We start from the raw sequence: 17836 nt of genomic DNA on the forward strand, positions 1-17836 counted from the left end.
TGTAAGATTGGAGAGATTGTAGGTTTTAGAAAAGCAAGAAATAAATAAATAAAAATAATAAGATAAATTAAAAAAGCCTTATTTATTTTTTTAAATAATTCTATTATTTAACTCTAAAATAATGACAAGCATATATTGGTACATATAATCTTGAAAAAAAATACTGACTTTCAGAATTTTCATAGAATGATTTGCATATATATATATATATATATATATATATATATATATATATATATTATATATATATATATATATATATATAGAGAGAGAGAGAGAGAGATAGATATATATGTACTGTATATAGAATATTTTTATGCAAAATATTTTTGTATATTTTATATATATATATATATATATATATATATATATATATTTTTTTTTTTTTACATTTCTATAATATTATAATATATCTAATAGACCTCTGCTGTCTCCATAAAGAGTATTTATCATTGCCAAAAGCTATCACAAGGGGGCTTTGTCACCCTCTTGCTCTCTTGTGATAGCAATAAAAGTAAATGAAAAATATATATATATATATATATATATATATATATATATATATTATATATATATATATATATATATATATATATAAAGTATATACAAAAAGTGTGTTTTTTAAATAAATAAAAATATTAATTAAAAAAAAAAAAAAAACATTTAAAACACCACAGTTGCCCCAAATGTAAAAGTGTGCATGTATGTCCAGCACGCATAAGTAAACAGTGATTGCACCACACTTGCGGGGTATCGTGGCCAAAAATCGAGTAAGAGCAATAATTGCAGGGCTACGACTCACGATTACCTCTGAACTGATAACCTGTGCAGGGATCTCCAAACTATGGCCCTCCAGGTGTTGCAGAACTGCACGTCCCATGAGTCATTGTAAAACTCACATTCACAGACATGACTAGGCATGATGGGAACTGTAGTTCCTGAACAACTGGAGGGCCATAGTTTGGAGACCCATGCTGTAAGCCTGTAAAGGCTTTAAGAAGCATCACCTATGAGCAATTTTAGGTACTGTACTTTGTCACTATTTCACAGGTGTGCACAGTTTTAAATCTTGACCTGTTTTTTATCTCTACTCAATTCAACATCATACAGTATTTAATATTTTATCAACAGATTGTGTATTATATTGTGTTTGTGTGCACTAAAATTCATTTTAGTGTATTTTGTCCTGAATATTTGCATTTGGTAAACGGCTGTGCGAATATTGTGGCATAAGAAAAATTGCAACAGCCAACGTTTTATTCTCCAGGGCCTCTGCTTTCAGAATATATATAATGTTTAGGGGTTCTAAGTAATTTTCCAGCAAAAAACTTTAAAAAATTCCCCAGTAGGCAAGCAGGCTAAATGTGCAGTGTCAATGGACTCCAATGCATTTTGGCAAAATGTCTAAATTTCTCTGAATTCTCATAATTTTTGACATAATTTAAGGAAATCTGAAACTTTGAATTTTGCTCATCATTGGTCATCATAGAGGCCTCTCCTATGTATTATACTGGAGTCTCTTCAATGGATATTTCTGAGCTACAGTAGAGAAAGATCATATTTTGATCCCCTATCAACCAACAATAAATTTTGATCCCCTATCAACCAACAATAATTCTGCCTCTCACAGACTGGCTACAGTACACAGATTAGTCCTGTCAATGTAATAAGGTGTTCCTAACGACAACTCGTTATGTGTATAATAGACACCTGTCCACAGAAACTTTCTTCCATTCCAACCTCACCATCATGGGCAAAGAGCTCTCAAAGGACATCAGGGACAAGATTGTAGACCTGCACAAGGCTGCAATGAGCTACAAGACCATCAGCAAGAAGCTTGATGAGAAGGAGACAACTGTTGGAGCGATTATTCGCAAATGGAAGAAATACAAAATAACCATCAATCGCCCTCGGTCTGGAGCTCCATGAAGATTTCGCCTCATGGGGTAAGCATGGTCATGAGAAAAGTGAGGGATCAGCCCAGAAATACACGGGAGGAGCCTGTTAATGATTTCAAGTCAGTTGGGGCCACAGTCACCAAACAAACCATTGGTAACACAATACACCACCATGGATTGAAATCCTGCAGCGCCCGCAAGTCCCCCCTCCTCAAGAAGGCACATGTACAGGCCTGCCTCAAGTGTGCCAATGAACATCTACATTATTCAGAGAAGGATTGGGAGAAAGTGCTTCGGTCAGATGAGACCAAAATTGAGCTCTTTGGCATTAACTCGACTGTGTTTGGAGGAAGAAAAATGCTGACTGACCCTAAGAACACCATCCCTACAGCCACCATCCCTACAGTCACCATCCCTACAGCCACCATCCCTACAGTCACCATCCCTACAGCCACCATCCCTACAGCCAAGCACGGAGGTGGAAACATTTTGCTTTGGGGCTGTTTCTCTGCTAAAGGTACAGGCCAACTTTGCAGCATTGAGAAGCCAATGGATTGTAAATTCTTGGATGAGAACCTTCTTCCCTCATCCAGAAGACTGAAGATGGGTCATGGATGGGTCTTCCAGCATGACAATGACCCAAAACATACCGCAAAGGCAACCAAGGAGTGGCTCAAGAAGAAGAACATTAAAGCGGAGTTCCGGCCACAAAAAAAATTTTCAATGAAAATACCCCCGGGACAGTCAGGGCTAGTACATTCCACAATGGATAGCCTCTGAACTGTCCCGGGTCGCACTTACCTTTAAGAAGAAATACTTACCTTGAAAATTTCTTCTCCAGCGCTGCCATCTCGGATGTGGGCAGCTGAAGCCAGCGCGTCCTCTTCCGTGTCCTCTTCTCCAAGAATGCACCTGCACCGGCCCCGCTCGTCACTTCCGGTGCACACGCGTCATCCCTCCACAGCTTCTGGGCATGCCCAGAAGCTGTTTAGCAGGGAATGAGGCGCCGCACTGGAACTGACGTCGGGGCCGGTGCAGGCGCATTGACTCCTGGGAGCGATGACGTTCAGCTCCCAAGGAATCGATGCAAGGAGGAAGTGACGGTGCGGGCCGCGGCCACAGAGGGAGGAAGTGGAAGAAAGGTGAGTATATTTTCTTCTATACCAAGGTAAGTAAAAAAAAAAAAAATCCTAATTATCCATTTCTTTTTCAGGTGACTAGAAGCAAGCGGGTGGCCCAAAATCGACTATGTCGATTTTGTGGCCGGAACTCCGCTTTAAGATCATGGAGTGGCCTAGCCAGTCTCCAGACCCTAATCCTATAGAAAATTTATAGAGAGAGCTGAAACTTTGAGTTGCCAAGTGACATCCAAAAAACCTTAAGGATTTAGAGAAGATCTGTAAAGAAGAGTGGACCAAAATCCCTCCTGAGATGTGTGCAAACCTGGTCACCAACTACAAGAAACGTCTGACCTCTGTGCTGCCCAACAATGGTTTTTCCACCAACTACTGAGTCATGTTTTGATTGGGGATCAAATACTTATTTTACTCACTGAACTGCAACTCCATTTATTACATTTGTATCGTGTGGTTTTTTTTTGGTTTTTTTGGATGTTTGGTTGATATTCTGTCTCTATCATATAAAATACAGCTATGATAAAAATTATACACCCTTCATTTCTTTGTAAGTGGGCAAACTTACAAAATCTGCAGGGGATCAAATAATTATTTCCCCCACTGTATCATTAGACGTATAAAGCATTTTATAGAGTACAACCTGCGGCGTTTGCTGCGCTCTCTTATGTAAGTGGTTTCATACATAGAGCCTCCCTCGCGGCATCGCGTCCTGTCACGCTGTAGTACGCAGACATCCTCACTTGCCCGTGTGCTTATTTGACCTTAATACAATGACCCAGTTTTGGTGTGTTGGGGACGGCTGCCTGAAGCGGCTTCTTCTGTTACAATGACATTAGTGCGTATCGCTCCCCTCCCCCATCCACTCAGAGTTACCTCTCCTTCCAAATGTGTAAATCCCCCCTTTAATATTATCCCCTCCCCCCCCCCCCCCCCATGGTGTTCCAGACTCCGGGCTCCCGGCCTCTAATCCTCGTGCCCCCCTCCTGATAAATTTACATCTGAGTGGTTTGGCACCGGTCAAGGACTGGTGGGGCGTATTCTCCTGGACCGCGGCCCGGGATTAGTAACGCAGCAGACGGAGCGTAATCGCAGGAAAGGACAGAGAGGGTCAGGGCGCAGGTTCACCTTTATCCGCACTGGCTAATCAGCAGCATGTTCATATTCTCAATTACACTTCATTATATTTTAATGTCATCTGTTTTTTGCTTCTCGACTCCACCCACTTTTATTTGTGGGGGGGGTAGTGTTTTGCTGGCATTGTTACATCAGAATGAAAGCTAGAGGGCGCTACCTCACTGGTCATCGCAGGTCACACACAGCTCTCATCAACTTCAAACGAGTTTATATCATCTAGATCCTCCGATAAATTCTAATGTCATGTTGGAGAGATCGATGAATAGCAATCACCAAAATACTAAACTACTTACCTTTCCTGGAGACACTGCTGCTCCAGACTCCCTCCAGTGCTGCTGACAGCTGGAAGTCTCAGCATTGTTTTACATTAATTCATGAAGAACCCGCAATGTGAACTCTGACCTCCCTATTCAGCAGAGATCAAGTGAGCAAAGGACTGAATTGGTTTTGGCAGCAGTACAGGAGGGAGCTAAAAGAAGCATTTTAGGCTGGACTCCAAACTGTGGCTCTTTGCTTGCCTTTATCATTCCCTTGGGGTACTATTCCTCCCACTGACACCAATGATGGGGCACTATTCCTCCCACTGACACCAATGATGGGGCACTATTCCTCCCACTGACACCAATGATGGGGCACTATTCCTCCCACTGACACCAATGATGGGTCACTATTCCTCCCAGTGATACTAACGATGGGGCACTATTCCTCCCACTGACACCAATGATGGGGCGCTATTCCTCCCACTGACACCAATGATGGGGCACTATTCCTCCCACTGACACCAATGGTGGGGCACTATTCCTCCCACTGACACCAATGATGGGGCACTATTCCTTCCTCTGACACCAATGATGAGGCACTATTCCTCACACTGATACCAATTATGGGACACTATTCCTCCCACTGACACCAATGATGGGGCACTATTCCTCCCACTGATACCAATGATGGAGCACTATTCCTTCAACTGACACCAATGGTGGGTCACTATTTCTCCCACTGATACCAATGATGGGGCACTATTCTTCTCACTGATACCAATGATGGGGCACTATTCCTCCCATTGACACCAATGAGGGGGCACTATTCCTCCCACTGACACCAAGATGGGCCACTATTCCTCCCACTGATACCAATAATGGGGCACTATTCCTCCCATTGACACCAATGAGGGGGCACTATTCCTCCCACTGACACCAAGATGGGCCACTATTCCTCCCACTGTTACCAATAATGGGGCAATATTCCTCCCATTGACACCAATGATGGGGCACTATTCCTCTCACTGACACCAATGATGGGGCAATATTCCTCCCACTGATACCAATGATGGGGCACTATTCCTCCCACTGACACCAATGATGGGGCACTATTCCTCCCACTGACACCAATGATGAGGCACTATTCCTCCAACTGACACCAATGATGCGGGCACTATTCCTCCAACTGACACCAATGATGGGACACTATTCCTCCCACTGACACCAATGATGCGGGCACTATTCCTCCCACTAACACCAATGATGGGGCACTATTCCTCCCACTGACACCAATGATGAGGCACTATTCCTCCAACTGACACCAATGATGCGGGCACTATTCCTCCCACTGATACCAACAATGGGGCACTATTCTTCCAACTGACACCAATGATGGGACACTATTCCTTTCACTGACACCAATGATGGGACACTATTCCTTCCCCTGACACCAGTGATGGGACACTATTCCTCCCACTGATATCAATAATGGGGCACTATTCCTCCCACTAATACCAATAATGAGGCACTATTCCTTCAACTGACACCAATGGTGGGTCACTATTTCTCCCACTGATACCAATGATGGGGCACTATTCTTCTCACTGATACCAATGATGGGGCACTATTCCTCCCACTGACACCAATGATGAGGCACTATTCCTCCAACTGACACCAATGATGCGGGCACTATTCCTCCCACTGATACCAACAATGGGGCACTATTCTTCCAACTGACACCAATGATGGGACACTATTCCTTTCACTGACACCAATGATGGGACACTATTCCTTCCCCTGACACCAGTGATGGGACACTATTCCTCCCACTGATACCAATAATGGGGCACTATTCCTCCCACTAATACCAATAATGAGGCACTATTCCTCCCACTGACACCAATGATGGGGCACTATTCCTCCCACTGATACCAATGATGGGGCGCTATTCCTCTCACTGACACCAATGATGGGGCGCTATTCCTCTCACTGACGCCAATTATGGGGCGCTATTCCTCCCACTGACACCAATGATGGGACACTATTCCTCCCTCTGACACCAATAATGGGGCACTATTCCTCCCACTGACACAAATGATGGGGCACTATTCCTCCCACTGACACCAATGATGGGGTACTATTCCTCCCACTGACACAAATGATGGGGCGCTATTCCTCCCACTGACAAAGTAAATTTAGCTGAATTCAATGCGCCCACCCCTTGATTACAATTATATAACTGCCAAGACATATAAATTATTATTTCTCTGTTCATTCAGAATCCATTCTCTGTTCGGATGTCACTATGATCCGGCATCCTGCGACTGACTTTTTGTCTAATGACAAGTCCTCTTTGGTTGGGTCCAGACCTTCCTCTGTTGCACACCTGCAGTTCGCCATTCTTGAACCCGTTCTCCGGATGCTGGTAGTCGCAATAATGGGGTGCGGGCTCTGTGCAGTTTATCTCCATGGAAACGCTGCAAAACTCTCCAAGCTTCCCACGCATCCTCTCCTCCTCCTCCTCTTCTTCTCTTCTCATGCCCACACACATCTCACCATCGCCTCCTTCCTCCCGGTGCCCCCTGTGTGCCAGAGAGAGCATAGCGGGGGCCAAAGAGAACCTGTCACATCTTCTAGACAGACTGCAGTATCTTCAGAAAGATACAATTCCCATCAATAATGAGAAAACACAGAATAGCAAGCTGGAGATATAATCACATAAACTGATACCTACAGGAGAAGGATTCCGAGAGATAAGCGCACCCTGGAAACGCACTATAGTTCCAGAATTTTCCTGATATAGAGGTCCATGTGTAGTCCTGACATCACCAAAGTTCTGCAGGTGACATTCACTGTCTGTAATATAAGAGACTGCAGACATAATACAGGAGATGGTCAGAGACTGCAGACATACTACAGGAGATGGTCAGAGACTGCAGACATAGCACAGGAGATGGTCAGAGACTGCAGACATACTACAGGAGATGGTCAGAGACTGCAAACATTGTACGGGAGATGATCAGAGACTGCCAACATACTACAGGAGATGGTTAGAGTCTGCAGTTATACAGGAGATGGTCAGAGAGTAGGGACAAGCTCATGGCTGGCCCAAGACATTGTGCTGCCTGGGTCCAAGAATAAAATGCTGCCCCCCCCCCCCCCCCCCGCCCAAAACAAAAAAATCACGCCCGACAAAAGGCCCCAACATCCATGATTTTATATAAATATAACCTTTGGAAAATATCATAACTCACCACTAGACTGGTCCACCAAACACCCACTGTCTGTCCCCGGTCCTCCGGTCATTCCTGTGTCTGCAGTGCCCACCACCCTAGAAGATCCAGCCTGCCCTACGTGAGATGGAGGGCGCTGATGTCTAAGGTCATTGCGCACAGCACGATCACGTGAGGGATGTTCCCCGGAGGATACGCTCCGCCTCCTCATGCTCATCACTTTTCACTACGGGTGGCAGTATGAGATGGGTAAATGCCACCCGTAACATGCCGCAAACTCATAAAACACAAAAATGCTGTAAAAAAAAAATCTTGGGAGTCAATATGCTGCCCCTCTCCAAGGGCTGCCTGGGTCCAATGGACCCAGTGGGACCCATGGTAGGGCCATCCCTGGACAAGCTCCAGAAGATGGTCAGAGGCTGCAGACATACTACAGGAGATGGTCAGAGACTGCAGACATGATACAAGATATGGTCAGAGAATGCAGACATAGTACAGGAAATGGTCAGAGACTGCAGACATATAACATGAGATGGTCAGAGACTGCAGACATACTATAGAAGACGGTCAGAGACTGCAGACCCAGTACAGGAGATAGTCAGAGACTGCAGACATTCTACAGGGGATGGTCAGAGACTGCAGATATACTACCGATGATGGTAGGAGACTGAGAACACATACAGGAGATGGTCAGAGACTGCAGACATACTACAGGAGACGGTCAGAGACTGCAGACATACTACAGGAGACAGTCGGAGACTGAAGACATACTACAGAAGATGGTCAGAGACTGCAGACGCACTACAGAACATGGTCAGAGACTGCAGACATAGTACAGGAGATGGTCAGAGACTGCAGACATACTACAGGAGATGGTCAGAGACTGCAGACATACTACAGGAGATGGTCAGAGACTGCAGACATGATACAAGATATGGTCAGAGACTGCAGACATAGTACAGGAAATGGTCAGAGACTGCAGACATATAACATCAGATGGTCAGAGACTGCAGACATACTATAGAAGACGGTCAGAGACTGCAGACCCAGTACAGGAGATAGTCAGAGACTGCAGACATTCTACAGGGGATGGTCAGAGACTGCAGATATACTACCGATGATGGTAGGAGACTGAGAACACATACAGGAGATGGTCAGAGACTGCAGACATACTACAGGAGACGGTCAGAGACTGCAGACATACTACAGGAGACGGTCAGAGACTGCAGACGCACTACAGAACATGGTCAGAGACTGCAGACATAGTACAGGAGATGGTCAGAGACTGCAGACATACTACAGGAGATGGTCAGAGACTGCAGACATACTACAGGAGATGGTCAGAGACTGCAGACATACTACAGGAGATGATCAGAGACTGCAGACATACTACGAAAGATAGTCAGAGACTGCAGACATACTACAGGAGATGGTCAGAGACTGCAGACATACTACAGAAGATGGTCAGAGACTGCAGACATACTGCAGGAGACAGTCAGAGACTGCAGACATACTACAGAAGACGGTCAGAGACTGCAGACATGGTACAGAAGTCGGCCAGAGACGCAGACATAGTACAGGAGATGGTCAGAGACTGCAGACATAGTACATGAGATGGTCAGAGACTGCAGACATACTACAGGAGATGGTCAGAGACTGCAGACATACTACAGCCACGACAGCGCAGTTTAAAAAAAATAAATCAAACCCATAACTTTCAGATGTCAGGCTAAGAATTACTCTTCTTTCATTGGCTTGGGTAAGCACCAAAATAGACCTCTGTCTGCAGGGGCCCCTAGGGCCACACAGTAGGTGCCAAAGGGCCGCATGCAGCAGGATGGGCACCAGGGCTTTAGGCAGAGTCCTCCTTCTACTCTCACGGTCACCAATACAGAACCATTGGCTGCGCTGATATTGATAATCTGTAACTTTGTATACAAACGTGTTTCCTACAGAATAGCGAAGACGTTTATCTGTATCACCCGATTTTTTTGTCCTTCGAGGACCGCAGCCGTCCAGCGCGGGATTGGCCGTATCCTGGACTTCACCATATAGAGGTGTTTGCCCGCCGCTTGTTCTCCTGTCTATTTTCTCATGTTGCTGCCAGGAATCCAGAAATGATTTATTCCGAATGTTTGCTGATTTCCTCTAAATTTTGACAGGTTTGGACGGCTCGTCTCCCGCGCTGCGTGGGCCCCTCCGACAAACAAACTATTTCCAGCGTCAGGTGCAACAGAATTTGAATTTCATACTAAATTGTTTGGAAGGAGGGGGTCACCTTCCCCACTGCCTGAACCGTTTCTGAACCGCCGTCTGTATTCATAGCCGGGGAAAGGTTTCCCGCACGCCGCTCATCCCGGCCGTCTGCGAGGATCCCGTCTCTCCGGCAGACAATGAGCGACAGGTTTTTTAAACATTGCCAGAAGTTGGGTAAATCTGTGACAAATGCCAGATTTTATTACAATGGCGTCTGATTTCCTGGCCGCGTCTGTATTAATAGGATGGGACAGCTGTTTGGTGGACTAATTACACGGCGAGATCCAGTGTAGGTGAGCGCGGTCTGGTGATGGCAAGAAGCTTAGAAAAATTACAGACTTTTTGTGAGATTCCAGGATCCAATATTTTCATTCCCTGCCATCCGTACCGCAACACAACTACAGCTACGTACGTTCTCAGTGATGTCACCGCTCTCTAGTGAATGGATAGGCTGCACTCTCAGTGATGTCACCGCTCTCTAGTGAATGGATAGGCAGCATTCTCAGTGATGTCATTGCTCTCTAGTAAATGAATAGGCTGCATTCTCAGTGATGTCACCGGTCTCTAGTGAATGGATAGGCTGCATTCTCAGTGATGTCACCGCTCTCTAGTGAATGGATAGGCTGCATTCTCAGTGATGTCATTGCTCTCGGGTAAATGAATAGGCTGCATTCTCAGTGATGTCACCGCTCTCTAGTGAAGGGATAGGCAGCATTCTCAGTGATGTCACCGGTCTCTAGTGAATGGATAGGCAGCATTCTCAGTGATGTCACCGGTCTCTAGTGAATGGATAGGCAGCATTCTCAGTGATGTCGCCGCTCTCTAGTGAATGGATAGGCTGCATTCTCAGTGATGTCACCGCTCTCTAGTGAATGGATAGGCTGCATTCTCAGTGATGTCACCGCTCTCTAGTGAATGGATAGGCTGCATTCTTAGTGATGTCACCGCTCTCTAGTGAATGGATAGGCTGCATTCTCAGTGATGTCACCGCTCTCTAGTAAATGGATAGAGTGCATTCTCTGTGATGTCACCGCTCTCTAGTAAATGGATAGGCTGCATTCTCAGTGATGTCACCGCTCTCTAGTGAATGGATAGAGTGCATTCTCTGTGATGTCACCGCTCTTTAGTGATTGGATAGGCTGCATTCTCAGTGATGTCACCGCTCTCTAGTAAATGGATAGGTTGCATTCTCAGTGATGTCATCACTATCTAGTAAATGGATAGGCTGCATTCTCAGTGATGTCATCACTATCTAGCAAATGGATAGGCTGCATTCTCAGTGATGTCATCGCTCTCTAGTGATTGGATAGGCTGCATTCTCAGTGATGTCATCACTATCTAGTAAATGGATAGGCTGCATTCTCTGTGATGTCACAGCTCTCTAGTGAATGGATAGGCTGTATTCTCAGTGATGTCACCGTGGATCACTCAGGGCAGGGAAGTTACAAAAGTTCAGTTTGGAGAACTAACAATGATACAATGTAACAACTTCCCTGTACTGCATTCAGTTATTCTTTCTATAGAGTACTGAAGTTGTATCTGGTTGTGTGTACAAAGTAGCTTGCATAACAAACTAAAATAAAGAATAAATCGATATAACTGCATTTAATGCCCAGAGCCAGAGAAATCACAATCGGCTCGCGGGGAGAAAATAAGGTGGTAGTCATAGCAGAAAAGCGGCTATTCTTTGCGGTATTATAATGGCGGTGTAATTAGCTGGCGTCAGGAATACAGCGAGGAGGCCGCTCTGTACTATGGTGTGTGAGGAGCAAAGGATTCTGGGAGGAACATTAATGCGCCGGGAAGCACCTATGAGTCAAATCGAGTCATTTCTCACCGGCTGAGCTATAAATAGAAATTCAGCGTGAAATTATAATATAACGGTTTAAGGCGCTAAAAATAGAAAGTATCGAAGTTTTATAATTACATAATGGTCAGAGAGAGATTTTTCGATCATATTGTATAAAATCTTTAAGCCAAACTGACAGCCAAAGCTCCTCCCACATTTTCAGAATCAGGTAATAATGCGGTCAGGTTGAGAAGACCAGTCACCCTGCACAAGGAGAAAGAGCAGAGCTGTGGGAGGGTCCTAGCAAGTCCCACCCACTGCAGGCTGCCTGCAGAAGATTACAAGAGGGGGTGGAGACAACACCAGTCACCTGCACCAGGAGAGAGAGCAGAGCTGTGGGAGGGGCCCAGCAGGCCCCATCCACTACTGCCTGCCTGCAGGAAACTTCAGGAGAGGGTGGAGACAAGACCAGTTACCCTGCGCTAGGAGAGAGCAGAGCCGTGGGAGGGGCCCAGCAGGCCCCACCCACTACAGCCTGCCTGCAGGAAACTTCAAGAGAGGGTGGAGACAAGACCAGTTACCCTGCGCTAGGAGAGAGCAGAGCCGTGGGAGGGGCCCAGCAGGCCCCGCCCACTACAGGCTGCCTGCAGGAAACTTCAGGAGAGGGTGGAGACAAGACCAGTTACCCTGCGCTAGGAGAGAGCAGAGCCGTGGGAGGCGCCTAGCAAGTCCAACCCACTACTCGCTGCCTGCAGAAAATTGCAGGATGGGGCGGAGACTGTACAGATCTAGAAGAAATACACAAAGCACACCAAGGGGGTCTATGTATATATAAAATAATAATGCTGTGTGAATGTCTCAGCACTTGTAGGGCCATCGGAATTAATCCCATTAATGTGTCTAAAATGTTTATTTCCTATTTTTCCTATTATTGTCAGCTCCATCTAGTGGCCATAATGAGGCATTTTGCTAAAATACCTCAATCAGGAAAGTTTTGGCCACTAGATGGCGCTGATGATTATAGGATATAACATATTAGACACATTACAAGGATTATTTGCAATGGCTGTACAAATGCTGGGACATTCACAGAGCATTTTTCTTTTTCAATGGACCCCCAAAAATCAGGTAAGAATACCCTCGCCTCTTGTTTTTTAGGCAATATTTGCTTAAATGTTTTGGCTTTCCATGCGTGCTTAGGGGTGCCTATCACAAATTTCCAGTGACAAGTAGAACCCCCCCCCCCCCCCCTTTCCACACATACCTCCTACTAACAGCATGTGAATACTGCCCCCTAGTGGCTCTGTTTTTTTGTAGATCATATTGGAAGGCTTGTATTAGATCTGCATTGTAAGGGCACTGTAAGGCTATTGTTGGTGTGTGAGATCTAACAGGTTATATATATATATAATATCTGCTTCCATCGTACATACCTGTGCACACTTATTGTCTAATGTTCTGTCTGTATAATGGAGATGATTAATCTCTCTGTGCTGTCATCTCTTGTTCTGCCTCCCACTCTCTCTGTAATCTCACATCCCACACACATCTTCTCTGCCTCTTTATTCTTACTCTTTCTTTACTCCATCTGTAATCCCCACGTTCATCCCTATGTTGATCCCGGACAACGCCCCACACTTTCCTATCCTTTCTCTTCTGACCCCAGAAACACAAGGTGGACCTCTTCTACAAGCTGCGACATGTCATGAACGAGGTGATTGACCTGCGCAGGCAGCTGCTGTCAGGTCACCTGACTCAGGACCAAGTACGAGAGGTCAAGCGACACCTGACTGTCCGACTTGACTGGGGCAATGAGTGAGTATGGTGGCCGGAATCCTTCCTCCATAGGTATTGGTGGCTATGGATCACCTTGTCCTTTATTATTACGAGGGCTGTACTGAAAGTAATGCTACAGTGGGCCTGACATTTTTATTAACTTACATTGGTCCATCAAATGGCACATGTTGGTAGAGTAACTCTTCCTCTGTATGAACTCTTTTTCTTTATCTTGGCAAGTAAATAACGGATTCCGGCAGAAGCAACTTGCAGCCATTGAGTTCTTGACAAAGGAGGGTTGCAAGCTGTCTGACATACACAGAAGGCTACAGGATGTGTGAGATTACACCATTTTAGAGCAATGTCTTATAATTGGTAACTCTTGTCAATGATGTCATCTTCATCAACATTTTGTAGCCTTTTGTGGATGTTAGGCAGCCCTCACCCTTCCTTTATCAAGAACTCGATGATGGCATGTTGCTCCTGCTTGGAATCCATTATTTACCTGCAATGAAAAAGAAGAAGAGTTACTATAGAGAAGTGGGCTCTAAATTTGCGGCCTGGGGGCCGAATGCGACCCTTTGTTTGCCTTTATCCAGCACTTGAGGCACTATTCACCCAACTGACATTAACAGTGGGACACAATCCCTCTCATTTTCGCCAACGATGGGGCACCATTCCTCCCGCTAAGACCAAGGATGGGGCACTATTCCTCCTCCCACTGACACCAACGATGGGGCTCTATTTCTCACACTCACCATAACGATGGGGCTCCATTCCTCCCGCTGACACCAGTGATGGGGCACTACTTCTTCCACTGACACCAATGATGTGGCCCTATTCCTCCCACTGACACAAATGATGGGGCACTTTTCCTCCCACTGACACAAACTATGGGGCACTATTCTTCCCACTGACACCAACGATGGGGCACTATTCCTTCCACTAACACCAACGATGAGGCACTATTTCTTCAACTGACACCAATTATGGGACACTATTCCTCCCACTGACACCAATGATGGGACACTAATTCTCCCACTAACACCAACGATGGGGCACTATTTCTTCAACTGACACAAATAATGGGACACTATTCCTCCTGTTGACACCAATGATGGGGTACTATTCCTCCTGTTGACACCAATGATGGGACACTATTTCTCCCACTAACACCAACGATGGGGCACTATTCCTCCAACTGACACCAATGATGGGGCACTATTCCTCCCACTGACACCAATGATGGGACACTATTCCTCCTGTTGACACCAATGATGGGGTACTATTCCTCCTGTTGACACCAATGATGGGACACTATTTCTCCCACTAACACCAACGATGGGGCACAATTCCTCCAACTGACACAAATAATGGGGCACTATTCCTCCTGTTGACACCAATGATGTGGCACTATTCCTCCCACTGACACAAATGATGGGGCACTATTTCTTCAACTGACACCAATGATGGGACACTATTCCTCCTACTGACACCAATGATGGGACACTATATCTCCCACTGACACCAATGATTGGGGCACTATTTTTTCAACTGACACCAATGATGGGACACTATTCCTCCCACTGACACCAATGATGGGAAACTATTTCTCCCACTAACACCAATGATGGGGCACTATTTCTTCAACTGACACCAATGATGAGACACTATTCCTCCTATACAAATGATGGGGCACTATTCCTTCCACTGACACCAATGATGAGGCACTATTCCCCCCACTGACACCATTGATGGGGCACTATTCCTCCTATACCAATGATGGGGCAATATTCCCCCCACTGACACCAATGATGGGGCAATATTCCTCCCGCTGACACCAATGCTGGGGCACTATTCCTTCCACTGACACCAATGCTGGGGCACTATTCCTCCCGCTGACACCAGTGATGGGACACTACTTCTCCAATACCAAAAATAGGACATTGTGCACTCCCACTGACCATAAACTGGCCCTTTGTTTAGAAAGTTTGGAGATCCCTGATATAGAGGAAGAGTTACTTCAACATGTGAATTTTGAACGACCTATGTACATTATTAAAAAAAGTTATGCCCACTTTTGCAATACACTGCATATGAGTACAGCCCTCGTATATAAAGCAGAACTGTAGAAAATGTAAGGACCATATTAAGGGAAGCTCAGAGCCTTGGCAGTTGGGTGGTATTAGTGGTTTGATTACCGATAAAAGTAGCCAGGACTGTATTTGCCATAGGAACAAGTAAAAATAAAAAGGCACTGCAGTCAAAATATCAATAGATCAGATTGCTATAAAGCACAGTGGATCTTGTAAGGCTTCTCTCAACAAAAGTGGGGTGTAGCAAAAGCAGGGAGCCCAGATTTGAAGATACAGATCCAATGGGAGTGCCATACAATGGGTCTCAGAGTCCAAAAGGTCACAAGGAGACAACACAGAACAGTCACAGCATTTTGGGGTTCAAAGATCTCCCTCTTTTTCGGGGCTTGAGTATGATGGAAAGTTTGGAGGACTATAAAGTGGTGCGATCACCAGAGTCTATTTGCTCCATAAAAACTGGATGTGGTTCATTGATCCAAAGATCTTTTTCACATTTGATTTATTTTTCATTCAGTCTTTTCATCATGACCCTGAAGAAGAGGGAGATCTTTGACCCCCTGAAACCCATTGTGTTGTCCCCTTGTCAACAGATATCAATCTTAAAGGCAATTAAATCTTTTGTTGGGTGCTCCCATTGGACTTTGAGGAGGTGTATTTGCCATAAGACAGCAGACAGATAGGAAATTACTGCGTCACACTGTTATTGGCTAACTTAAAATATTGAATGAATTATAAAGAACAACTAGAAGAACACTGATTAAGGTTAACTTTTCAGGTTGTAACTTTGGACAGGTTCCATTAATGTTCTCATTGCCTTCTCTGTGTCTCCCACAGGCACCTTGGTCTGGACTTAGTACCCCGTAAGGAGTTTGAAGTGGTGGATTCTGAACAGATCAGCGTCTCTGACTTATACAAGATGGTGAGTAATAACAGGGTTAAAAATGGAGAGATCTTTTTACTCAAATCCAAACCACATACATGTATAAAACACACCGGGTGTGTGAGCTGTTTGGATTTGAGCCCAGATATCTCTCCAATTCTATTGCATAGTGGAGTTCGGGGACCTGAGTCTGAAATGTGTCTGTCTGCCTCTTACTGGCACTGTATGTCTGGTAAAGTATGCTGTAATCAAGTAAATATTTGGTATTTGCACAGCAGAATGGAAACTGGCGAAAGAGGGATCTCTTTGACACAGTTGGACAGATAGGGATCAATTAGACATAGCTGGACAGATAGGGATCAGTTTGCTGCAGTTGACCAGAGAGACATCACTTGGATACAGTTTACCAGAGAGACATCACTTTGATACAATTGGCCAGAAAGGGATAACTTTGACACAGTTGGCCAAAGAGGATCACTTTGACACAGTTGTCAAAGGAGGGATCACATTGATGCAGTTGAACAGAGAGATATCACTTTGACTCGGTTTACCAGAGTAATCACATTGATGCAGTTTGCCAGAGAAGGATCACTTTGACGAAGCTGGTCAGAGAGGGATCACTTTAACACAGTTGGCTAGAGAGACATCACTTTGACATAGTTGGCCAAAGAGGAATCACATTGATGCAGTTGACCAGAGAGGGATCACTTTGTCTCAGCTGGCCAAAGTGGATCACTTAGACACAGTTGTCAAAGGAGGGATCACATTGATGAAGTTGAACAGAGAGATATCACTTTGACATACAGTAGTTGGCCAAAGAGGGATCACTTTGACGAAGCTGGTCAGAGAGGGATCACTTTAACACAGTTGGCTAGAGAGACATCACTTTAACACAGTTGGCTAGAGAGACATCACTTTAACACAGGCCAAAGAGGGATCACATTGATGCAGTAGGCCAGGGAGGGATCACTTTGACTCAGCTGGCCAAAGTGATCATATTGACACAGTTGACCAGAGAGGGATCACTTTGACATAGTTGGCCAGACAAGGATCACTTTGACACAGTTGGCCAGAGAGGGATCACTTTGACACAGTTGGCCAGAGAGGGATTACACTGACACAGTTTTACAGAGAGGGATCACTTTGACACAGTTGGCCAGAGAGGGAGCCCCTTGATGCAGCCTGCCAGAGAGTGATCACATTGATGCAGTTGACCAGAGAGGGACCACTTTGATACAGTCGGACAAACAAGGATCACTTTGACACAGTTGGCTAGAGAGGGATCACTTTAACGCAGCTCGCAGAGTGATCACATTGACGCAATTTGCCAGAAAAGGATCACTTTTACGCAGTTGGCCAGAGAGGGATCATTTAATGC

At 45.2% G+C, this 17836-nt stretch overlaps 1 protein-coding gene across 2 annotated transcripts in view; it reads left to right on the top strand.

Annotated features, from left to right (window-relative positions):
- The window catches only part of DOCK3 (dedicator of cytokinesis 3), a 276655-nt gene that overhangs the window by 142288 nt on the left and 116531 nt on the right, over positions 1-17836 (top strand). For both annotated transcript variants that reach the window (XM_082265832.1, XM_082265833.1), the window contains exons 6-7: positions 13373-13521; positions 16413-16497. In XM_082265832.1, coding sequence (XP_082121958.1) covers positions 13373-13521; positions 16413-16497 — 234 coding nt within the window. The remainder of the gene's footprint in view (positions 1-13372; positions 13522-16412; positions 16498-17836) is intronic.

This window comes from Pelophylax lessonae (assembly GCF_965119305.1).
Source record: "Pelophylax lessonae genome assembly, chromosome: 8".
In the NCBI taxonomy this organism is placed as follows: Eukaryota; Metazoa; Chordata; class Amphibia; order Anura; family Ranidae; genus Pelophylax; species Pelophylax lessonae.